General features: G+C 40.6%; 1 protein-coding gene across 1 annotated transcript in view; it reads right to left on the bottom strand.

The window, feature by feature from the left end:
* Positions 1-4,520: 4,520 nt before the first annotated feature.
* Positions 4,521-26,422, bottom strand: part of LOC132438219 (general transcription factor II-I repeat domain-containing protein 2) — a 54,306-nt gene continuing 32,404 nt past the window's right edge. The window contains exons 9-16 of the mRNA XM_060032213.1: positions 26,069-26,146; positions 16,496-16,552; positions 13,560-13,622; positions 12,233-12,310; positions 11,223-11,306; positions 9,243-9,426; positions 8,882-8,910; positions 4,521-6,777 (exon numbers count right to left, since the gene is read on the bottom strand). Coding sequence (XP_059888196.1) covers positions 5,174-6,777; positions 8,882-8,910; positions 9,243-9,426; positions 11,223-11,306; positions 12,233-12,310; positions 13,560-13,622; positions 16,496-16,552; positions 26,069-26,146 — 2,177 coding nt within the window. The 3' untranslated portion in view covers positions 4,521-5,173. The remainder of the gene's footprint in view (positions 6,778-8,881; positions 8,911-9,242; positions 9,427-11,222; positions 11,307-12,232; positions 12,311-13,559; positions 13,623-16,495; positions 16,553-26,068; positions 26,147-26,422) is intronic.

Raw genomic sequence — 26,422 nt, 5'->3', positions numbered from 1 at the left:
AAGTCCAGGACCAGATGACTTCACTGGTGAATTCTACCAAATATTCTTCTCAAACTCTTCCAAAAAATATGAGGGAAACTCTTTCATATTTTATGAGGCCAGCATTACCCTGATACCAAAACCAGACAAGGATGCCACAAAAAAAGAAAATTGCAGGCCAGTATCCCTGATTACCATAGATGCAAAAATCTTCAAAAAAGTATTAGCAAATAGAATTCAACAATACCTTAAAAGGATAACACACCATGATCAAGTAGGATTTATTCCAGGCATGCAGTGATGGTTCAATATTCACAAATCAGTCAATGATACACCACATTAACAAAACAAAGGATAAGAATCATATGATCATTTCAGTAGATGCAGAAGAAGCATGTGACAAAATTCAACACCCATTTAGAATGAAAACACTCAAAGCAGGTATAGAGGGAACATACCTCAACATAGTAAAGGCCACATATGACATAGTAAAGGCCACATGTGATGTTAGTTCATAACTAACATCACACTCAATGGTGAAAAGCTAAAAGCTTTTCCTCTAAGACCAGGAACAAGACAAGGTTGCACACTCTCCCCAATTTTATTCAACATAGTATTGGAAGTCTTAGCCAGAGCAATCAGGGAAAAAAAACAACGAAATAAAAGACATCCAAATTAGAAAGGAAGAAGTAAAACTGTCACTATTTGCAGATGACATGATATATGTAGAAAACCCTAAAGACTCCATTAAAAACTCTTAGTACTAATAAACAACTTTAGTAAAGTTGGAGGATACAAAATCAACACAAACATCTGCTGCATTCCTTTATGCTTATAATGAACTATCAGGGTGAGAAACTATCAGAAGACAATCCCATTAACAATTGAATCAAAAAGAATAAAACACCTAGGAATAAATTTAACCAAGGAGGTGAAAGACCTGTATATTGAAAACTATGAGACATTAATGAAAGAAATTGAAGAAGACTCAAAAAATAGAAAGATATTCTGTGCTCATGGATTGTAAAAATTAATTTTGTTAAAATATCCATACTACCCAAAGCAATATACAGATTCAATGCAATCCCTATCAAAATTGAATGGTATTTTTCACAGAAATTTCACAGAAATAGTAAAAACAATCCTAAAATTTGTATGGAACCACAAAAGACCCCAAATGGCCAAAGCAATCTTGAGAAAAAAAGAACAAAGCTTGAGGCATCACACACCCCAATTTCAAACTATGTTACAAAGCTATAGTAATTAAAACAGTATGGTATTGGCATTAAAACAGGTGCATAGATCAATGGAACAGAGTAGAGAACCCAGAAATAAACTCATGCATATATGGTCAGTTAATTTACAACAAAGGAGCCAAGAATATGTAATGGGGACAGAACAGTCTTCAGTAAATACTGTCTGGGAAAATTGGACAGCCACATGCAAAGGAATGAAACCGGACCACTATCTTACACAATACACAAAAACTGATGACCAACTTAAGTGTAATACCTGAAAACATAAAGCTCCTAGAAGACAACATAGACAGTAAACTACTAGTATAGGTCTTGGCGATGAGTTTTTGAATCTGCACCAAAAGCAAAAGCAACAAATGCAAAAATAAACAAGTGGGACTACATCAAACTAAAGGCTCCTGCACAGCAAAATAAACAATAAACAAAATGAAAAGGCAGCCTATAGAATGAGAGAAAATAACTGCAAATCATATATTTGATAAGGGGTTAATATCCAAAATATATGAAGAACTCATATAACTCAATATCAAAAACAAACAATCCAATTAAAAAATGGACAGAAGATCTGAATGGACATTTCTCCAAGGAAGACATACAGATGGCCAACAGGTACATGAAAAGATGCTGAACATCATTCATTCAGGGAAATACAAATAAAAACCACAATGACACAGCACCTCATACCTGTTAGAATGGCTATTATCAAAAAGACAAAAAAATAACAAGTGTTGGCAAGGATGTGGAGAAAAGGGAAGACTTGTGCACCGTTAGTGGGAATGTAAATTGGCTCAGCCATTATGGAAAACAGTATGAAGTTTCCTCAAAAAAATTAAAAATAGAACTATCATATGATCCAGTTATTCCATTAGAATCTGGGTATTATGAGAAGAAAATGAAAACACTAAAGATAACTGCACCTTGATGTTCATTGCAGCATCATTTACGGTAGCCAAGATATGGAAACAACTTAAGCGACCATCAATGGATGACCAGATAAAGAAATTGTGGCATAAATACACAGTGGAATATTATTCAGCCATAAAAAATAATAAAATCTTGCCACTTGCAACAAAATGGATGGACTTTGAGGGCATTATGCTAAGTGAAATAAGTCAGACAGAGAAAGACAAATACTGTATTATCTCTCTTATATGTGGAGTCCAAAAGACAAAGAAAGAAACAAAAAACAACCAAGCTCTTGGATACATTAAATAGATTGGTGGTTGCAATAAGTGGAGGGTGGGTGGGGGGTGGAAGAAATGGGTGAATTGTTATTTACTTATTTCTTTATTTTAGTTTATATAAATTGAATAAACCTTTTTTTTAACTGGCAAATATAAACAGGAGAGTATAATTGATCTCTCATTCCAGATTCAGTTGAAAATAGCCATCCTGGGGCCATTGCTAAGGCACAGAAAGGGCACAGAAATTTAGACATCTACCCAGTTTTCACTCCCTGAGACATAGTGGGGGTCTTGGCTAATAGAGCTGTGAATATTCAGTGAAGGACAATAGTTTATCACACACACAAAGAATTATAATTTAGCTATAGGGAGGGGCGCCTCTGATTATTCACTGAGAGCCTGCCCAGTTAGGAGGTTGTACCAGAAAGCGATTATTCACCACCCACACCAGCACTGCTGCTAGCCCATGGCCTCCAAGTCTTTGCTGGTGGGTCTGTCCCCAGATGCAAAGATACCATGATGCAAACAGGAGCTGCAAATCTCATAAAAGATGCAGCTTGTCTCGAAGGCCATGGGTAGCATGGAGAGCTTCTCTTCCTGTGTGGGAAGCAGCATATGAGGCTGGACAAAGCTGGTCACTTAGAGATAAGAGGAAATGGGTTTCTCCCAGTCTTGGCTCAGTCATATGGGTGACCATGCTGGTCAAGCCACTTGGCCCAGCACACACTACAGGTAGAGAAGGAACCTGGGAACTCCGGGAGTTGAATCAAAGCAGAACAGCCCCATGAATGGTCCAGCCAACAGAAGGCAGCCCAGACTGAACGCTGAGGTCACCTCCCTGTTACCTGATGGGCTAACCACCCGGGAGCCACACGTGACAATGATGAGCGGGGGCTCTATGACAGATGCCTGCCAGGTCTCCACGTAAGCATGGTGGCTGCTTAGAAAAGGAAGAACATGGACCTTGGAGTCACATGAACCTGGGTCTGAATCCTCTCCTGGCTGCGTGGCCTCAGGCAGGCCATTTAATCACTCTGAGCCCCAGTTGCCTGTCTAAAAACGTGGGGGCTGGTCTTTCCCCGCAGGGTTTGCAGGACCACGCCTCTCGTGTTCAGAGTCAACATCTGCTCAGGTACACCAGAAGCTGGCCTCCCCTGACTTCCGCTGTGAACCAGTCCATCCTTCATTCACTTCCCAGGAAGTGAGCCTCTGAGCCAGCCAGACCCAGCTGGACCTGCAGTCTACCTCCCAAGGTCAGGAACTGCCCAGGTTGGGTCATTCCTGTGTCTGAGGACATACATCCAGGCCCCAGCTGCGGCTGGGTCCGCTGCCCAGGTGATCACCTAGAGGTTGGTCTCTCCCCCCGGCAGCTTCCCTTCATTTCTATAAATGCCTTTTCCTCCACTGCTTCCTGAATGGGTCATCAGGTAGCATCTTCAACCTTTTTGTACCCTAATCAGATTAATTCCTCCAAATCTGGAAAGTATTCACAATTTTGGGTCACTAATTCCAGCAACTAATAGATATTAAGAACACAGATATCTCTAAGTTTATGTCTATACCTGTATCTGTATCTATATGCTTTTTTTTGAGTTGATAAATTTTTGTGACTTTGTGTGATTTTTTTTTGCAATTGAAGTATAGTTAATTTACAGTGTCATGTTAGTTTCAGGTGCATCTATATGTTTTTAAGTGACAACCCTCCAGAAGAAAAAATCTATAAAGGAAAGGACATTATTTGGTCAACTGACAAAACTGGAATATGAATGGTAAACCAGACAAAAGTATTGCATCTGTGTTCAATTTACTGGAGTTGGTAACTAAGTCATGGCTATAGAAACCCTCTTCTTAGAAAATACTCCCTAAAGTATTTAGGGATAAATGAGGTAAGCAACTTTCCCTCAAATGGTTCAGAAAGAAACTATGCACATAAGTTTATATACATTATTACAGATAATCATACAGTCATTTATACACACAGGCAATGTTATACACACACACGGGAGACAGAGAGGGGGAGAGAAAGCAAACGAATGATAAAATGGGGTAAAATATTAATAATATGGGAATCTGGCAAAAGGGCATTAAGTGTTCTTCAGGCTCTTTTCATTTCTGCAACTTTTCTATACATTTGAAATGATTTCAAAATAAAGGATAATATAAAAAAAAAGACAGCCCCCAAACCTCAACTTAGGCTTTGAAAACCTACGTTATTTGTTTTGGGATTTTCCATTTTAAGTCCTACCTTTCCACGTTCATGTGGAGGCAGGGACAGCTAAGGCAGAGACACCACAGTATGTGAACACGTCTCTACCTGATTCTCCTTCAACTTGGAAACACGTGAGGTCACACGGAATTCCATGCCAATGGCGGGGAGATAGATGTGTGTGCACATAGACCCCCAGTGCATATATGCATCTGTCTCTCCATTTCTCTGTGGACTGATTTAAATTTTGGGATGCAGCCCCAATGCCCACAAGGGTCAAGCTAGTATGTGAGTGAGTGAAACAGGCCAGGCATAAGAAGAGTCAACTACTAGAAATACAATAAAACTTTCTTGATTTTTACTGGGCTATGGGGAAACATAAAATGTCATACAAACAAGTATGATAACTGCAAATGACATTTCTGAGTCAAAGTGGGAAAAAACAGAAAACCAGATATGTTTAATAACTCATTTTCTCATCTTGCAACCCCTCGGGCCTAGAGGATTCTAGGCTTCCAGCCCACGGGATCCTGCGGGAGTGTGTTTCATCACGTCGCGATGTGGAGTACAGAATCCCACTGGGAGTCCTTCAACTGGGAGCAGTACTCAGTTTTACTCAGTTTCATAATGGAAAAGAGCTGTTCACAAATGTAGGTACTCCCGAACATGGAGAGAATCTTGGCACAGTGGGTTTTGTACTTGGGATAGCTGCTCCAGAGGTATTTATAGAATTCTGGTATTCCCACCTTGTCGTATTTGGTTTTCAGGACCGTGTTGCACTGCAGATCAATTACCTCCATCTGGAGCGCTTCCTGGACGCTCTCGATCTTCATGGAGAAAGGGGAGCTGAACAGGGTCAGTTCACTTTCGTAGAGTTTGAAATCAGACAGCCTTTTCTGGAATTCCGTCTTTAGCTCCACGATTTTGGGAATATAGTTCAGCCCATCGCTTTCGTTTCTGGAAACCGATTTCAGGGTGGGAAAGTGGGCCAGGTTATTCCTGGCCAAATGAGTCTCCCAGAGGCACAGTTTAGCCAAGAACGCCCGAATCAAGTCATACATCTGTGTCACGATTTGGGAATGCCCTTGGAGAGAGATATTCAACGTGTTCAGATGCATAGTCATGTCCACCAGGAAGGCCAAGTCTTTGATCCAATCTTGAGAGCTCAGCTGAGGCAGGGGCTTGCCTCTGGAAGACATGAAGGAGTCAATTTCTTCCAACGAGTCAAAGAACCTCTTCAGCACCAGCCCGCGGCTGAGCCACTTAATCTCCGTGTAGTACAGAAGGCTGCCGTACTGGCTGTCCAGCTCATAGAGCAAAGTCGTGAACTCGCTGTGGTTCAGTCCGCGGGAGCAGATCCAGTTCACGGCATTAACTACCACGCTCATGATGTGGTCCATCTTTAACTTTTGAGCACAGAGCGATTCCGGGTGAATAATGCAACAAACGGACTTCAGATCTGAGCCCTTGCAAGCCATCGCCACCTTGGACTTGAGTTTTGTGACCAGCCCGTCGTTGGCATCTACCATTGCAGGAGTGCCAGTTGAGGCCACACTTACTAATTTCGACCAGTCGATATTAAACTTTTTAAGACTTTTCTCAACACGCAAAAAGATCTCATTTCCAGATTTTGTCCCCGTCATGGGCACCGTATCCAAAAGTTCTTCCGATACATCAAAATTCTCATCAACGCCGCGGATGAATATGGCCAACTGGGTGGTGTTATTTATATCTGTGATCTCATCGATGGCAATAGAATAGGCCACAAATGATCTGATTTTTTCACGTAATTTCTCCCATAAGTTCCCAGCCACGTCTTCTATGGGCTGGACGGCAGGGTTTTCCTTTGGACTCACATTTGCAAACACTCGTTTTTGCTCGGGACACACGATGTCTGATGACCCTAAGAGATACTTTCTGAGCCCTTTCTTCAGCTCCTGGAGCTTCTCGTCGCGCATCTTCTCTGTGTACTGGTCATAGTGCTTGCTGTGGTTGGTTTGATAATGGCGTCTCAGGTTGTATTCTTTGGACACAGACATGCTCTGTTTGCATATTAAACACGTAGGGATATTCTGCACCTCCACGAAGAAATATGCTCTCTCCCACTTTTCTTGAAATACACGGCCCTCTTGGTCTATCTTTCTTTTTCCCACTTTTGATAGAAACATGGAGACAAGAAACAGTTCAGTTTTCTCTTAAATCGACTGTTAGTCTAACACCAGCAAGAGCATGATGACAAATGCAAGGGATAAGGTGGCGGGGTGGGGCGTGGTTAACTGGAGAGCACCCCAGCCCTGCAGAGGTGTGGGGTGAGGACGGGGGACACTCGGGGCAAGCGAACTACTGCCAGAGGGAGCATGGCCCTGGCCTGCCCAGATCTTCATATTGCTAAAGAAAACCTGGAAATGGACTTTTATGAAAAAGTCCCCGGTTTTTCAATGTTGGCCACTAATTCCCTTTTTTAAAAGGTAGATGAGGCAAGGGGCTTCCCTGGTGGCTCAATGGTTAAGAATCCGCCTGCCAATGCAGGGAACACGGGTTCGAGTCCTGGTCCAGGAAGATCGCACATGCCATGGAGCAACTAAGCCCGTGCGCCACAACTACTGAGCCTGCGCTCTAGAGCCCGTGAGCCACAACTACTGAGCCTGCGTGCCACAACTACTGAAGCCTGCGCACCTAGAGCCCGTGCTCCGCAACAAGAGAAGCCACCACACCGCAACAAAGAGTAGCCCCCGCTCGCTGCAACTAGAGGAAGCCCGTGCGCAGTAACACAGACCCGATGCAGCCATAAATAAATAAATAAATGAATGAATAAATAAATAAATAGATAAAATTAAAAGGTAGATAAGCCAAAAGAAAGACAACTTTGGTGAGGTTCAGCAAGTGGCTATGCTTGCCCATCTGGTTTAAATGAGAATGATTTGAAAGTGTATCTGCATTTTAACATATATTTTTTCATTTGATTTTCAAGAGAAGTTTGAAATAACAGAGAAGGGAATGAGCACAGAAGACGTATGATTTAACTGCTGTGAGTCCCAAAAGACACCGGTGATAGCCACAGACCCTCACAGAACTTACTTGTTTTCAAGGTAAAGAAATGGGCCACGATGCAGGTGAGCTTTACTTTGAAAGAACATAGGTATAAAAATTCACTTTAAGAAAATGTAGGCAGAGACAAGCAGTCAATTTAATGGCTGCCTGGGGCTGGGGGTGGGAATGGGAAATGACCAGAAATGGGTAGGAGGAATCTTTCAGGTGGGGGGATGGAAATGCTCTAATATTAGATTGTGGTGATAGTTGCACAACTCTGTAAATATACTAAAAATCACTGAATTGTGTACAGTTTGCACAAGTGAATTTTACGGTATGTAAAGTTATGCCACAATAAAGCTATTAAAAACGTAAAAAGCTATTTAACAACCAGAGGAGTTTAGGAATAATAATTGTGGATTTTAAAAGAACACTTTAGTTTCCAAATTTAAATGAGGAGGTTCCCTAGATGACTCTTGGGAACACTGTTACATGTCATGCTTCTTTTTCTTTCTATAGGTACTTTACTTTTTTAGAATTTTATTGAAATATACTTATTTACAATGTTGTGTTAGTTTCAGGTGTACAGCAAAGTGATTCAGTTATATATACATATGCATATATATATAAATATATATATTCTTTTTTAGATTCTTTTCCATTATAGGTTATTGCAAGATGAGTATAGTTCCCTGTGCTATACAGGAGGTCCTTGTTGGTTACGCCTTCTGCTTTAATATCCAATAGGATTTTGACTTGCTTGCAAGGACTTTAGGGGAGACATTAAAAATATTTAACAAGTAGAGTGGCTGGGACATTGCCCAATCAGAACAGAAGTCAACTGGAGTGGGTTCTGGGAGCCCTGCTGTGCCAGGCCCTGTTGGTTCTGAACTGTGGGGAGGTCAGGGGTGGCCAGGCAGGTACTATTTACCAAATAAGGTAGAGTAGTATAGTAGTTCAGTATTATGATACGAGCCGCCCCCATAAAGGACTCTTGAATAAGAATGTGGTATGTTATCACACACAGCAAGCGCCATCGAATTGTTATATGAGAAAAAAGTGCCTGGAACTCGAGTCACAGAATTAGAGGGCTTTAAAAGAAGCAGGAAAACAAAATGCACATAAAGAGCGGCATGCTTTGCTCTTTCTGGTGGTGAGTGTCCACTGAGACAGCGCACGTGGCACAGCAGGGGCTAGGACCATCTTCTCTCCCCCAGGATACTCACCATTGCTGAGTTCAAGGCCGGGAAGTGGTCTGAAGAGAAAGAGACATTGGTGAGTGCAACAGAGGTCACTCTTCCTCTCTTGTCCATTTAGCTCTATTTGACAAACTTTTGTGAGTGTCAGTGCGAGGCTAAACTAAAACAGGCTGCCCACGATCACCAAGAAAAGGGAGCGAGGACACACAGCTCCCAGAAGCAGAATACGATGAACTGAGTGTGACGGGCAGCAGGACATAGCACTTGACTGCAGGGGCCCACAGCCCACGTCCTGGGGTTAGAATCCCTGTGCCCCCCAGCTTCTCCACCTCGAGCAAGCTACGATCAGCAGCTCATTCTCCTGACCAGGCAGGGGACTCTCACGTACCTGATGACTGTGAATTTGATAAATTCTGCGGCATCCAAGATCCTTCTCATGGAGCTGATTTCCAGGTAGCCAGGGGCTTTGAATACCACCCCCGGGGGCATGCCATCGATGACCACACAGCCAGGGTTGAAGGTGATCTTCCTGTAGGGAACTTTAACAGGGAAATCCACTCCAATTGCTTCACCTGTGATGACACAAAGAGTGTAAAACCAGTTGTGTGTCACTTGCTTTTCCCAAACCATGCTTTATCTTTAATGTCAAGATTTTAAAATTAATCGCATCAAGTAACAACATTGGTGATCAGCCATTACTTTATTTTCCAGCCATGCTAGGGTGTATGAATAATTTTATTGATTTTGAAATTGGTAACAGGTAGTGTAGCAGACTGTTTCTCTCCCCATGAAATAGTCATTTTCATAGTATCTACCTGAAAAGGGTTTCGTGAGGATTAAATGATGAATCACAAGTCAAACACTAAAAACAATACTCAGCTATGGTAAAAAGTCAGTAAGTGAAAGAGAGCTATTATAATTATTTAAAAAATATTTTAAATTTATTTTTAATTGAGATATAATTGACATAACATTGTATTAGTTTTAGGTGTACAACATAATGATTTGATAAAGATAGCTATTTAAACATTTTTTTTATTGAAGTATAGTTGATTTACAATGTCGTGTTAATTTCTGCTGTACAGCAAAGTGATTCAGTTATGCATATATATACATTCTTTTTTCATTTATTTTATTTTTTATTTTTATTTTTTTTGTGGTACGCGGGCCTCTCACTGTTGTGGCCTCTCCTGTTGCAGAGCACAGGCTCCGGACGCGCAGGCTCAGTGGCCATGGCTCACGGGCCTAGCTGCTCCACGGTATATGGGATCTTCCCGGACCGGGGCACGAACCCGTGTCCCCTGCATCGGCAGGCGGACTCTCAACCACTGCACCACCAGGGAAGCCCTACATTCTTTTTTTAATATTCTTTTCCATTATGGTTTATCATAGGATATTGAATATAATTCTCTATGCTATACAGTAGGACGTTGTTTATCCATTCTATATATAAAAGCTTACATCTGCTAACTCCAAACTCCCACTCCATCACTCCCCCAACCCCCTCCCCCTTGGCAACCAGCAGTCTGTTCTCTATGTCCGTAATTCTGTTTCTGTTTCGTAGATAGGTTAATTTGTGTCATATTTTAGATTCCACATAAGTGATATCATATAGTATTTGTCTTTCTCTTTCTGACTTACTTCACTTAGTATGATAATCTCTAGCATCCATATTGCTGCAAATGGCATTATTTCATTCTTTTTTTATGGCTGAGTAGTATTCCATTATATATATATATATATATATATATATATATATATATATATATATGCCACATCTTCTTTATCCATTCATCTGTCGATGGACATCTAGGTTGTTTCCATGTCTTGGCTATTGTGAGTAGCGCTGCTATGATAGGATACATAGGGGTGCATGTATCTTTTTGAATTATAGTTTTGTCTGGATATTTGCCCAGGAGTGGGATTGCACGATCATATGGTAGTTCTATTTTTAGTTTTCTAAGGAACCCCCATACTGTCCTCCATAGTGGCTGCACCAACTTATATTCCCACCAACACTGTAGGAAGGTTCCCTTTTCTCCACACCCTCTCCAGCATTTATTATTTGTAGACTTTTTAATGATGGCCATTCTGACTGGTGTGAGGTGGTACCTCACTGTGGTTTTGATTTGCATTTCTCTAATAATTAGCAATGTTGAGCATCTTTTCATGTGCCTATTGGCCAAAAGATAGTTATTATTATTATGAAATTAGTGTTTCCATGTAAAAGTTCTTCTTCAGTAAAAATACACACTAATTTTGATCACATCTCCTTCACAGAAAGATCAATTTCTTAGATAAAGTAATCAATTAGAAGGAAATATTTCAAATGTATAAAATTTGGTTATGTAACAATATAAAAACGTACCAAATTTTCGGCTAAAGAGGTCATTGACTTGTTCTCTTAGTTGTTTTATTTTTTCAATGCTTGATAATCTTTCCTTCTCATTATCTAAAAAAATTAAAAAAACAAGCAAACCAGGTTTATTCATGTATTTGCTCCCCTGAAAATCTGTTGGAGGAAACACCTGTTAGCACATGTGAAAGCACTTTACCTGGCTTATCATTCAGTTTAGTTTTAGCAATAATTAAGCATTTTGGAAATTTGTAAATTTAAGGCATGATAGATGACAGAGAATTTTCCAAATTATGACTATGTAAATATAAGACATACTACTTTAGAGAACATTTTCAATATCATGCAAGATAAGGATGTCCACTTTCACCCCTACTCTTCAACATTATAATAGAGATCCTAGCCAGTGCAATACAGCAAGTAAAATGAATAAGATGTATGTACTAGGATTAGGGGGGAAAATTTTTTAATACTTGAAATTTTTATTCTATTTAATTTTGAATAATGAAAAGTGATTATGTGGTTCAAAATTCAGGTGATATAAAACAGTACATCATGAAATGTCTCCCTTCTATCCCTATCTTAGCTCTCAAGTTTCCTTCTTTGGAGGAATCTATGCTATTAGATTCTTTTGTATCTCTCCAGATATGTTTTATATACACCTATTCAGAAAAGAAGATAAATTGATGGGCAGCAAATACATTTCACCTCTGTGGCCAGTTCCAACCCAATGGTAGCCAGTGCTTGGAGTTGGCCGCCCTAAGGGGTATTTTCCAGGTAATGCACCAGGGCAGGGCTGTGAGAAGCAATATATCTGATAAACAATGCACAATATAGCAAGATATTCAGTGTGCGGCAATTGGAAGCATATTTTATATTCCTGAATTGTCTTTCCTTAGTTGACAGGGTGAACTTAGCAAAAAAATAGCTCCAAGAGACTAACCCATGTCACAAAGTGGTTAAAATATAACAAAATGAAAAACATAATCTAAATTATGATAAAGTCAGATAGAATTCCATACCTGGAATCGTCACCTGAACGATGTTAAGATCTTCAACACCTGCTGCAGAATTTGTAATATTGGATGAATTGGTGTTTCCTTAAACAGAAATTGAAATTTAGAACTTATAGAACATTAGGCTACTTCTCCTCTAAAACTATCAAATTGCCACTTTGATCAGAAGACCAGACTAGGGAATTCCCTGGTGGTCTAGTGACTAGGACTTGGCGCTTTCATTGCCAGGGCCTGGGTTCAATCCCTGGTTGGGGAATTAAGATTGTGCATGCCAGGAGGCATGGCCAAAAAAAAAAGAAGGCCAGGCTAAATTTTTAAAACTCCAGAGAACACTTAGCTGGCTTGGCAATAATTGATGTTTGAGTCTCTGTAGTTTAATGTCGATGTCAAAGGAGAAAGGGCACCATGGCTTTTATTTAGTTCATAGCCCCTGATACTTCAGTCTAATTTGATTTAAAAAGAAGGGTGTTTAAAAATATATTTCCTGGGACTTCCCTGGCCGTCCAGTGGTTAAGACTTTAAGCTCCCAGTGCAGGCGGCATGGGTTGGATCCCTAGTCAGGGAACTAAGATCCTGCATGGCACTCAGCCAAAAAAAAAAAAAGGAAAAAATGTTTCCTTTGTTGTTATTCTCGGCTTACAGGTGGGGGGTAGGAAAGAAGACATACGAATGTGTCCAAGAGGACACTTAGGAAGCAGATGTCCTATGAGAAATGAGGTAACAGACAGTCAGGGAAAGGTTCAGATGGGGTTAAATAGTAAAAGCACAGTTGACGTTATCACGATTTCTGGTCAAATATACACACGATGCTCCCTTAAATGGCGAATGTAAATGAGCCTATCTAGTCCTTTCCGAGGGACTCGAAGTTCAATCCCTGTGTTCTGTGAAAGATCAACCATTTGGGTGTTTGAGATTCTGCATCTGAAGAGCAAGACCTCAAAGGGACACAAGGAGACACACCATCGTTCTTCCCCTCTCCCCCCTTCATTCTCCCTGCCTTCATTCTTCCCTCCCTGCCCCCTTCATTTCCCCCTCCCCCTTCATCCTCCCCCTCTACCCTCTCCCTTTCAGTTTCCTCCTCCCCACTTCATTCCCCTCCTTCTGGCTTCATTCTTTCCTCATTGGACCAAGCACAGTTTGACCCTACTCTGGCCAGGGCTAATTTGCACAGCCTAATTCTGTTGTCTGACAAGCCTAGAGCACTGGGTACCTGATGGGAATATGGGCTGCTCTGGTCACAGGTACACACACATTGAGTTCAACCTTTTCCCTTTCAGAAAAAATGAAAACCGTACTTAGCCGTGTGAATGTGGCGAGGTTTTTGGCAACCAACCTTCAATTTTCACCTCAGCTTCAGGGTCCTCACTCATTTCTGAAGGGGCAAGCTGAGTAGAATCTTGAAAAAAAAGATTTCTAAAATGACATTCATTGTTTATGTATTCTCATGTTCCAACATTTTACTGCTCCTATACCCAAAAAGTCGCTTATCCTGGCATTTTAAGTACATTTTATATTTACTAAACATAGAGGTATAAACATAAAGGCAATTTTAATTTTAAAAAGGATAATAGGGTAATAAAGGATAATCTTAAAAGGGATAAGAGGAGATAAGAAACTTTCAGATATTATCAAATAATATGAAGTTACTCGCAGTAATGGACACAGAATATCCTTCTATTTGAGCTAATGGAATACGGTGGTCCTAGTGTTTTGTGGTTGTCATCGGGAATTACTAGGATTCAAAAAAAGCCATTTGCTCCTTTCTTATCCTGCCAGCAGCCCCCAGGTGATTCGTGGTCTATTATTACATGGACGCATGTAATGTACACGACATATACATGCTCAGTGAAATACGCCAATCACAAAAAAGTAAATATCATATGATTTCACTTATATGCGGCACCTAAAGTACCTAATTGAGTTTTCTGGTGGATAAGAATTATACATATATATTAGACATATATTGTATATGTCTAATATACAATTGTCATATATATTGTCTATATATTGTCAATATATTGTCAATATATTGTCTATATATTGTCATATATAGACAATATATGTATATTAGACATATACATTAAGGTCTACATATAGACAAAAGCCTGGCTAGCTTACCTCGCCTAACTCTAGCTCATTTTAGAAAGATTTGTCAAATCTTACATTAATTGTTAGCAAAAGACTAGAAGGCAAACTGTTTTGATATTGTACCATCGTTACGTAGGATGTAACCTTTGGGGAAAAACAGGTGAAGGTACATTGGACTGCTCTGTACTATTCTTGCAGTTTCTTGTGAATCTATAATTATTTTAAAATAAAAAGGTTTTAGGGAGTTCCCTGGTGGCCTCGTGGTTAGAATTCTGGGCTCTCACTGCCGTGGCCTAGGGTATAATCTCTGGTTGGGGAACTGAGATCCCACAGGCTGTGCAGTGTGGCCCCATCCTGCCCCAGATAAATAAATAAATAATAAAAAAAATAAAAGGACTGACATAAAATAAAAAGGTTTTAAAAATCAAACAAATTCAGCTCTATTGTAATGGGCTTCCCACAATATCGTGATAATAAAAAAATCTGTTTAGATATGAACTATTTCGAGGGCCAACATCCCACGAAAACTTTCTGATTCTAATTCAGCACCCATTCTACAACTGACCCCTACACAGGTCTTCTTCTTTCCAAATATTGTACTATCCATCCATTTAAAAAATGACCAAATAATACCTTAACAGACTTTTACAAAGGAGAGTAAAATGACATAAGGGAGGAACAGATTTAAACTCAATTCAAAATAATTGTCCTCCTTCACATCCAGAGAAGGTCAGAGATTGAGTTAAAGAAAAGAAACAAAAAATTAATGGAAGAATCCTGACACACGCTACAACATGGATGAATCCTGAGAACATTATGCTCAGTGAAATAAGCTAGTCACAAAAAGACAAATACCGTATGATTCCACTTATATGAGATACCAAAGTAGTCAAATTCATAGAGACAGAAAGTAGAATAGGGGTTGCCAGAAGGGAAAATGGGGGAGTTGTTGTTTAATACGGATAGATTTGCAAGATGAAAAGTTCTGGAGATCTTCTTCCCAACAATGTAAATATACTCAGCACTACCAAACTTCACAGTGGTTAAGATGGTAAATTGTATGTTATGTGGGTTTTTTTAACCACAATGAAAAGACATAATTTAGAAAAATAAACAGGAGTTAAATAATGACAGAGTCCGCTTGTCTTCTTGGTTCTAAAGCAATGAAGTTCAAAATGAATTTGAATTTAATTTTATGAGTGAATGAACAATTCTAAGACTGGACTCTATCATAGTATGTTCTCTGGCAAAATCTACCAAAATTCTTCTAGGTCAGAGACTAGAAGAACCATCCTCTACAACAAAAAACTCCAGACTCCCTAAATCAGGAAAGCTATCGAAAATGACTGCAACTCGGCTCCTTGGAGAAAGTTTTTGATGTAAAAGAAAAACACAAATCATTTTGGTACTGAGACAGATGTACAACCCCTAAAAACAAGATCAATTTGCCTGTAAACTGACAAAGACATTCATACTTCTATGTTTGCAGAGGAAATCTCCTTTATTAATTTTATCTTACATAAACCACTTTAAGAGTTTAGGCCTTAAATAGGATGCTCAGGGTTTATATACGAATGGAGGGAAGTATATATCAAGTTCTACCTCTAATTCAAGAATTTCCTAAAATTCTATTCAACTTTGCTCAAAAGATTTTGGCAAGCCCATCAAGAAGACAAAATGAAATAAAGTAACAAAGGTCATCAGTGCAAAGTTTTCTTACCACTTAACCTCTATATCCAGGCCCTTAAAGTAGAATCATTTACAAATCAAAAGAGTAAGAGAGTGACAGAGTTCTTAATATGACATCTTAGGATGAGGACTCGGCCAGTTCTCTAAGAAGGCATGCTGTCTTCTGTATTTTCAAATGTGTGTTTAAAAGAGTATATTCTTGGCTTCCCTGGTGGTGCAGTGGTTGAGAGTCCGCCTGCCGATGCAGGGGACACGGGTTTGTGCCCCGGTCCGGGAAGATCCCACATGCCGCAGAGCGGCTGGGCCCGTGAGCCATAGCCGCTGAGCCTGCGCGTCCGGAGCCCGTGCTCCGCAACGGGAGAGGCCACAACAGTGAGAGGCCCGCGTACCACAAATAAAAAAAAAAAGGGTATATTTTCTTCAAAATACTGTAAACTAAAAAGAAAAAAAAAAAGAGAGAGAGAGAGAGAGAAAATGCCTTATTTTTCTAACCTTCCACTGGTAATTCCATTTCTATTACTTCAGTGCTGGCAGAAGAATGATGGCTCTCTGAAAGGAAAGCAAACAAGGCAGAAATACAAATTTTAAAAAAGAAATCATTTAAGAAGAATGCAAATAATTCAAGACCCCCACAGGAATATACATGCAATACTTCGACTCCCTAATATCAAATTCACACAAACGATCCTTTCTTTACGTTTTTTCCTTTGTTTTTATCTGTGCTTTGGAAAAATTTCAAGTACAGAAAAGCAGAGAGATGGCATCATGAAGCCATGTGCCCGTCCCTCAGCGCCAACAGTCATCAACTCACGTCATCCCGTTTTATCCGTGCCCACCCCACCCAGCACTGGTAGTTTAAAGTAAATCCCAGAATTCAGTGTGCAAATATTGCATAACTACAGGCAGGTACGTAAGTAAAGTCTCTTCCTTTAACATTACCATGATATTGCGATGACCCCTCCAAATGAACAATTATTCTTTATCATCATCTCATAGCTAGGCATTGTTCAAATTTCCTCAGTTGTCTCATAAATGTCTTCTCTTAAAAAAAACCTTTATATTTGGAAATAGTTTTAAACACAGAAAAGTTGCAAAAATAAAATAGTACAAAGAAGATCCATCTACCCTTTACTCAGATAACATGATGTTAACAATTTACCCTGTTGGTAATCTTTGTCTCTCCCTCCCCCCACCCCCAATCTATATAGAGAGATAGATGTATATACCCACACTTTTTTTTCCTGAAGCATTTGAGGGAAAGGTACATACATTATGGACCTTTATCTCTGAACACTTCCGTGACTCTTTCCTTAGAATAGGGATATTCGCTTATACGATCACAGTATAAACTCACAGAATTTAACATGTGAGACAATTTTATTTATTCTACCGTTCGTATTCCAACTTTGTCAGTTGCCCAAATGTTCATTATAGCCTTTCCCTTTCAGTAGGGGATCCGGTTTGGGGGGTCAGGTCTTGTTTTTAGCTGCCACGTCTCCTTTAACCTTGAATGGTTCCACAGTCTGTCTTCGTTTTTTATGGCATTCCATTTCTGAAGATTTGAGCCTCCTCCTTCCCCCTCTTCCCCTCCCCACTAGAATGTTCCCCATTTTGAGTCTGTCTGATGTTTCCTCATGGTTAAGACTCAGGTCTTGCATTCTCAGCCAGAACACTGCCTAGATGGCGGTGTGTCCTTCTCAGCATATCACATATACAGGCACCTGGAATTGGGGGCTGGCAGGATTTTGAGTTGACAGGTCTCATCCTGCTGTGAAAAAATAAACCACCTGGGGGCCAATATACAGAGGCCATCTTTGGTTCATTTCTAGAAAACGATGTAACTTCAACGTTGCATCATCAAACTGGTCAGGCTGTGTAACACACAGTCACGAATGTGACAAAGATCAAATCACTTACATATAAAAGCAAGTCACGCACCCATGTTGAATCTCATTACGTGACTTTACCAAACAGAAGTTGAGGTAAGTAATTTAAAAAAACAAAAACAAATTGCCTCGTGTTAGGCTCAAGCCTAAGCAAGATCAAGATTACATTCTTTTCCTCCACTTCCATTCCAAAAAGTAAAAAAAAAAAAAAAAAAAAACAACCCAGAACTAAATATCACACACAGTAAATTCAGTGTAGATTAACTTAAAATACTGACATGCTCTGGAAAGTGGGCGTGGAGGAACAGACCTTTGAAATACTTCAAATGAGGAATTTTTTGAAGGACCTGCTTTGGAGCACAAATTTCATCATCAAATTTGGGTTAGAGATATGGATTCATAGCCATTCCATAAAGAAAAAAGGCAAAATTACAAATAAGTGAATGGCAATGAAATTCTGACACCTGCTACAACATGGAAGAAACTTGAAGACATTACACCTAGTGAAATAATCCAGTCACAAAAGGATAAATACTGTCTGATTCCAGTTATATGAGGCACCAAGAATAGGCAAATTCATAGAGACAGAAAGTAGAATGGGGGTTGCCAGGGGCTGAGAGGAAGGGAATGGGGAGTTAGTGCTTAGTGGGGACAGTTTCTGTTTGTGATGATGAAAAAGTTCTGGAGATGGATGGTAGTAATGGTCACACAACACTGTGAATGTACTTGTCACTGACCTGTGCATTTAAAAATGGTTAAAATTGCAAATTTTATGTTACGTATATTCTACCACAATAATAATTTTTTTTTTTTTTTTTTTTTTTTTTTGGCTGCACCGTATGGGTTGCGGGATCTTCATTCCCTGACCAGGGATCGAATGCGGGGCCTCGCCAGTGAGAGCACTGAGTCCCAACCACTGGACTGCCAGGGAATTTCCACAATAATAATTTTTTAAAAAGGAAATGAGTGCTAAGATGACCAGTATCGATTTACCAAGAGGACAAGGGCTCTCAGGTAAATTTATTCACAGTTATAGCAAAAATATTCCTGGTCTAGAGTTTTGACAAGAAAAGTCCTATGTACTGAATGGGTATCAGATGTGTTCAAAATGATCTGATAATCAGTGCTTTCAAGTCAAAAGTCAAAATTAATCACAAATTTTATTTTATACAGATTATACAGGTTAATCTTACATTGAATTTGCTTTCTAAAAACTGAGATATAATTCACATACCATAAAATTCATCCTTTTAAAGTGTACAGTTCAGTGGTTTTCCATATATTCACAAGGTAGTACAACCATCATCACTATTTCTAGAACATTTTCATCACCCCCAAAAGAATCCCTGTGCCCACTGGGGGTCACTCCTCACTCCCTGCTCTCTTCAGACTCTGTAACCACTAATGGACTTTCTGTCTCTATGGAGTTGTCTGTTCTGGACATTTCATATAAATGGAATCATACAATATGTACCTTTTTGTGTCTGGCTTCTTTCACTCAGCATTGTGAGTTCAAGGTTCATTCATGTTACAGTGTGTATCGGCACTTCATTATTTTTAATGGCTGAATAATATTCCGTTGTATGGATCGATCACATTTTGTTTCTCCATTCATCAGCTTATGGATACTTGGGTTGTGTCCACCTTTTGGCTATTAAGAATAATGTATACGTTTTTGTGTGGACATACATTTTCTCTTGGGAAAATGTAGAATTGGATATGTATCTAAGAGTGGAACTGCTGGATCATATGCTCCTCATTTAGCATTTTGAGGAACTGCCAAACTATTCTGAAAAGGAGCGGTACCATTTTACATTCCCAGCAGCAATGTACGAGGATTCTAATTTCTCCGCATCTTCACCAACACTTGCTACTGTCTGCTTTTTTTTATTATTTATTTTTTATTTTTTTTGAGGTACGCGGGCCTCTCACTGCTGTGGCCTCTCCCGTTGTGGAGCACAGGCTCCGGACACGCAGGCTCAGCGGCCATGGCTCATGGGCCCAGCCACTGCGCGGCATGTGGGATCTTCCCAGACCGGGGCACGAACCCGTGTCCCCTGCATCGGCAGGCGGACTCTCAACCACTGCGCCACCAGGGAAGCCCCACCCATTTTTAAATTGGGTAGTTTGTATTTTTATTATTGTGTTGAAAGAGTTCTTATATATTCTGGATGCTAGGTCTTGATCAGATATATAATTTGCACATGTTTTCTCTCATTCTGTTTGTGGTCTTTTCACTTTTTGGATAATATTCCTTGAAGCACAAGAGTTTTTAATTTTGCCGAAGTTCAATTTGTCTTTTTTCTTCTTCGGCTGCTCGTGCTTTAGATTTTATATCTAAGAGACCATTGTTTAATCCAAGGTCACAAAGATATATGTCTGTGTTTCTCCTAAGAGCACTGTAGTTTTAGCTCTTATACTTAGGTCTTTGATCCATTTTGAGTTTTTTAAAAAAAATTTATTCATTATTTTTGGCTGCATTGGGTCCTTGTTGCTGCACGCAGGGCTTTCTCTAGTTGCGGCGAGCGGGGGCTACTCTTTGTTGCAGTGTGTGTGCTTCTCATTGCAGTGGCCTCTCTTGTTGCAGAGCACAGGCTCTAGGCGCACGTGCCTCAGTAGTTGTGGCTCCTGGGCTTCAGTAGTTGTCGCTTGTGGGCTCTAGAGCACCGGCTCAGTAGTTTTGGCACACAGGCTTAGTTGCTCCACAGCATGTGGGATCTTCCTGGACCAGGGCTCGAACCCATGTCCCCTGCACTGGCAGGTGGATTCCCAACCACTGAGCCACCAGGGAAGTCCCGAGTTCATCTTTTTTAATATTGTGTGAGGTAGAGGTCCAAATTGATCTTTTTGCAGGTGGATATCCAGTTGTTCCAGCACCATTTTTTGAAAAGACTATTCTTTCCCCATTGACTAGTCTTGGGAACCCTTGTTGAAAATCAACTGAATATAAAAATATTGGTTTATTTCTGTACTCTCCATTCTATTCCATTGATTCATATGTCTATCCTCATGCCAGTACCACGGAATACTGATAATGACAGCTTTGTAGTAGGTTTTGAAATCAGGAAGTACACATCTTCCAACTTCGTTCTTTTTCAAGATTGTTTTGGCTCTTCAGGGTCCCTTGCATTTCCATATAAATCGTAGGAAAGTTTTCCAATCCATGAACACAGGATGTCTTTACATTTATTTAGTTCCTTAATTTCTTTCAACACTGTTTTGTAGTTTTTTGTTTTTGTTTGTTTTATAAAATAGTGCAGCCACTTTTAAAAAAATATTTATTTATTTATTTGGCTGCGCTGGGTCTTTGTTGCGGCATGCGGGATCTTTAGTTATGGCATGCGAACTCTTAGTTGCAGCATGTGGGATCTAGTTCCCTGACCAGGGATCGAACCCGGGCCCCCTGGATTGGGAGCATGGAGTCTTAGCCACTGGACCACCAGAGAAGTCCCTGTTGTGTAGTTTTCAGTGTCCAAGTCTTACACTTCTTTGGTTAAATTTATTCCTAAGTATTGCATTCTTTTTGATGCTGTGGTACATGGACTTTTTTAAAATTTCAGTTTTTGATTGTTCATTGCTAACATATGGATATACAATTGATTTTTGTATATTGACCTTGTATCCTGCAACCTTGCTAAACTTATTTATTAGCTCTAATTTGTGTGTGTATTCCTTAGGATTTTTTATATACAAGATCATGTCATCTGCAAACAAATAGTTTTACATCTTCCTTTCCAATCTGGATGCCTTTTTTATCTTACCTAATTGCCCTGCCTAGGACCTCCAGTACAATGTTGAAAAGAAGTGGCAAGTGTCTTGTCCCTGGTCTTAGGGGGAAAGCCTTCCGTCTTATTAAGTATGACATGAGCTATGTAGGTTTTCTGTAGATGCTCTTAATTATGTTGAGAAAGTTCCCTTGGATTCCTAATTTGAGTGTTTTTTTTTCTTTTTTTAATCACGAAAGGGTATTAGATTTTGTCAAATGCCTTTTTCCTACATCTATGGGCATAATCATGTGGGTCTTGTCCTTTATTCATGATGTTGTTATTCCACTGATAGATTTTCATATGTTGAACTAATCTTTCCTTCCTAGGATCAATCCCACTTGATCATTGTATGGTCAGGCCATTCAAGATGGCTGTTCTTCTGTTCTCTGTACATGCCCAGCTCGACAAGTCCCTGCTTCACTCACATGACTACCCAGTCCTCCTAATTATAGGGCTTAGTTAGTAACTGGTACATGTTTGCCCCCTGCCCCAGCGCTGTGTTCCTGGTAACTGATGAGCCAACCTGATGTCGATTCCCTTTATAAATGGTAGGCTCCTTCTCCTCCAAGCAGTAAAGGTTGCGGTTACGTGCTGCCTACTGTTTGCCGCACGGTGGGGTGTTGCTCCAGGACTTTGCTTCAGATGTGTAAGATTCCCCCTGTCCAATAAGCCACTGATGTCTCCGTCGCTGGGCTTTCTTTGGTCTCGAGGCTGGGCAACTACAAGGCTTGCAGGCCTGTGGGGTGCAGCCCAACAGTCATGATGTATAATCCTTTTTATATGTTCCTGGATTCATTTGCTAGCATTTTATTGAAAAAGTTTGTATGTCTATGAATAAGCGATATTTTTCTGTAGTTTTCTTGTGTTGTTTTTGTCTGGTTTTGGTATCAGGATGATACTGGCCTAACAGAATGAGTTTAGAAGTGTTCCCTCCTCTATCTTTTGTAAGAGTTTGTGAGGGACTTTATTATTTTTTTATTTGTTATTTTTTTTAATTTATTTATTTTATTTTTGGCTGCGTTGGGTCTTCATTGCTGCGTGAGGGCTTTCTCTAGTTGCGGTGAGCAGGGTCTACTCTTCGTTGCGGTGCCCGGGCTTCTCATTGGGGTGGCTTCTTTTGTTGCAGAGCACGGGCTCTAGGCATGCAGGCTTCAGTAGTTGTGGTGCACAGGCTTATTTACTCCGCGATGTGTGGGATTTTCCCAGACCAGGGATCGAACCCATGTCCCCTGCCTTGGCAGGCAGAATCTGAACCACTGCGCCACCAGGGAAGTCCCGTGAAGGGCTTTAAACACTTGGTAGAATTCACCAGTGAAGGCACCTGGTCCTGTGCTTTTGTTTGTAGGAAGGTTTTGAATTACTAATTCAAATTCTTGTTATATGACTATTCAAATTTTGTGTTTTATCCTTAGTCAGTTTCAGTAGTTTGTCCATTTCATCTAGGTTACTCGATTTGTTTGCGATAGGCTGATTGCCCCCCACAAAGATATCCAAAAACCTGTGAACAGATGATGTTACATGGCAAGGGGCAATTAGGTTGCAGATGGGATTAAGTGTGCTCATCGCTAACCTTCAGAAAAGATTATTTTGCATTATCCAGCTGGGCTCCATGTAATCGATGTACGGGGTATTTAAATGTGAAAAAGGGAAGCAGAAGAGTCAGTGTCGGAGTGGTGTGATTCGAGAAAGACTGTTAATTCCTTGATCTTGGGCTTTTGTATCCATGTTCCCTTGGGCCTGGAAGGCTTCTCTCCCATATCATGCAGTGTCAGCCAGGAAGAAAACAGAATGGTACTGATGCTCTGACATCCATCAGCATCAAGGAAGCCTGGGTGCACTATGTCTCAGCACAGCTTGTACTGTGCATTCTTCATTTCTGGGGACCCTGGAGATGGGGTCCCTGCACATGTAGAAGACCTATGGGATTTCCGTGGGCCAAGATGTTATGTGTGCACGTGTAAATGTGTGTCGGAGGTCTTCCGAGAGATCTGTGTTGCAGATGGATCGTGAGGTCCTGGTGGGGGTAGCTTCCGAGCACTGGTGGGGCCGTGTTCACTGGGGCTCCCCGAGGGCCAATCGCCGTTCTGAGCAAGTCACACTGATTGTCTTTTTGGATTTAAAAATATCTCCCTTACTTAAAGGATATAGACATCAATACTTCAGCATGTGAGCATTTAACCTAAATGGTTACAAAAACATTCAGTGCTATGGAATAGAGTCCACGATGTTAGGCAGTTTGGAACTTTTTGGCATCAAGAAGGAAGCTGTTCTACAAAGATCTCTTGAAGAGTTCTGTCATTTCCAAAAGCAGGAGAAAGATTATAAATTCACACATTTAACGTAAATGTTTTTCTTCAAATAATGTACTTCTTTCTGAAAAATTAAAATAGATCAACTGCAGGTACATCTAACTTGTTCATTCCACTGATGCCTTTTGGAGCAGAATCTGTAAGTATCCTATCCCTGACTGTACACGATTTGATCAACACCAAGGTCATTTAAGTTCAAAAATATATTCTTGGGAGCCAAGACGTAATTTAATTAAAAGTAGTTTGTTCAAAACAACAGTAATTTAGAAACAAATGTTACACTGATTCTTCATAAGGGTCACATTCAACTCAGCAAGCACATTCGAGTGCTCAGTATGTAGAAAGCCCAGGCTTGGGGCTCCAGGGCAGGAATAAGATGCTGTGTTTCCTGCCACTAGCTGAGGGAGTCCTGGCAAAAGCATAGATAGAACACAGCAGGTCACACTAAACGCTGGAAGCTCCCTGCAGGAGTTGAGATTCTGACTGTGCCCAGAAAGAAGCAGGGGAACTCCTCAGTGGTCTGCAGGGTGGGAAGGGAGTCACAGGGAGGGATCAGCTTATATAAAAGCCCCGTGGAAGGTGGATTCAGGGCACGTTCAAGGAATCACAGACCGAGCTGTGTGTCTGAAGAGCCCAGGGAGGGTGATGGAGGCAGATGAAATAGAAGGGGAGACCAGAAAGAGCAGTAGGAACGTGGAAGGAAACTGGGACTTTACGGGTGGTAAGGAGTCACAGACAGTGTGAGTGGGGGACAGAGGTGGACAGATCCCAGTTTTCAGAGAACAAGTGATTGGGGTGGGGTGTGTGGGATGGATTGAAAAGAGATCCTCTGCTCAGAGGGAAGGAGACTGGTCACAAGGGACAGGCCAGGCGGGGGCGGACGAGGGTGGGGTGGGGTTGGCCCAGGACAGAGCAATTACCACAGAACTTCCACTGGTCTCTGCCTTTAGATATTTTGAAACAATTTTTTTAGCAAAAGTTTCAGAGCTACGTAATGCTGCAGAAAATTTTTCAAAGTTAAGATTTTGTAGGAAACATTTCTGATCCGATAATGTTTGAGGATGTGACTGCAAATCGTCCTGCACTCTGTCTCCATTCCCAGTGGAGCTGGAAGATGGAGAAAGACTCTGAACACCGTACGGCAGTCACAGCGACATGATGGTACCATATCGTCAAACTGACATCACGCTGGGGTCCAGCGGGATTTTGGTCTTTGTGTAGAGAACCAAGCCACCTAACTGCACACAGCACCCACCTGTGCCATGTTTGGAAAGTTTGTGTATTTGGTAACAATTGTCTTCTCCCCGTTGAACTTGTATGCTGTCAATGAAACAACTATGAAGAAAAGGCACTTGATGGACTTCCCTGGTGGCTCAGTGGTTATGAATCCACCTCCAATGCAGGGAACATAGGTTTGAGCCCTGGTCCGGGAAGATCCCACATGCCGCGGAGCAACTAAGCCCATGTGCCACAACTACTGAGCCTGTGCTCTAGAGCCCGTGAGCAACAACTACTGAGCCTGCGTGCTACCACTACTGAAGTGTGTGTGCCTAGAGCTCGTGCTTCACAACAAGAGAAGCCACTGAAATGAGAAGCCCACGCACGGCAATGAAGAGTAGCCCCCACTCGCTGCAACTAGAGAAAGCCCGCGCACAGCAACAAAGACCCAACGCAGCCAAAAATAAATAAATTAATTAATTAAAAAAAAAAAAAGAAAAGGCACTTGAATTTCTTAACTCATCTCCATCTCTTTTAACACTTACTATTTTCTCAGCAACCTAGGGGACACACTGGACAGAAGAGAATTAAGGCGGGAATATTTTACATCACACAAAATAATATTTAACAGACAAAACTCTAGTAAAATGCAGCCTGAAATGTCTTTACATTCACGGATGCCTAGAATCATGCGGACTCAGGCTAAGTATGAATACAATCTATTTTATGACTGTAAAACTGTTTCCCCTAATGGCCGTGTGTTAGATCCTGGGTAAGTGTACATGGATCTTTACGACTCTTTTCCTGTTTTCCAGATGGGTGCTAATTAAAATTTTCCATCACAGATAACTTCTAAAGAAGAAAATTATTATAAAATGATATTACCTTGCATACTATATTCATAGTAATTAGGATCTTCTGATTCTTTCTTGACTGACATAACTGTTGCTTTCGGTGAAATGCCTTTGAACGCAATGGAAATTATAAAATTATGTGTTAGGCTAGACTTACGAACAGAGATATGACTGGTTAGTATATCTTCCAGGTTCTGTTTGGATCAACACAGCAACACGGCAATCAGCAAAAGAACTTGTAGCTCATGCAGTAGGAACAAATGGTTTATCCATATAAAAATATAAATATAAAATAATAATAAAACAACATAAAGCAAAGAAGGAAGGGAGGAGAGATGGATGGAAGGAAGGAGGAAAAGAAGGGAAGGAGAAAGAGGTCTAATTC

This window comes from Delphinus delphis, chromosome 15 (genome assembly GCF_949987515.2).
Source record: "Delphinus delphis chromosome 15, mDelDel1.2, whole genome shotgun sequence".
NCBI classification, from domain to species: domain Eukaryota; kingdom Metazoa; phylum Chordata; class Mammalia; order Artiodactyla; family Delphinidae; genus Delphinus; species Delphinus delphis.
Note: the sequence above shows the minus strand (reverse complement) of the source record. Positions and strands in the feature narration are given on the sequence as shown.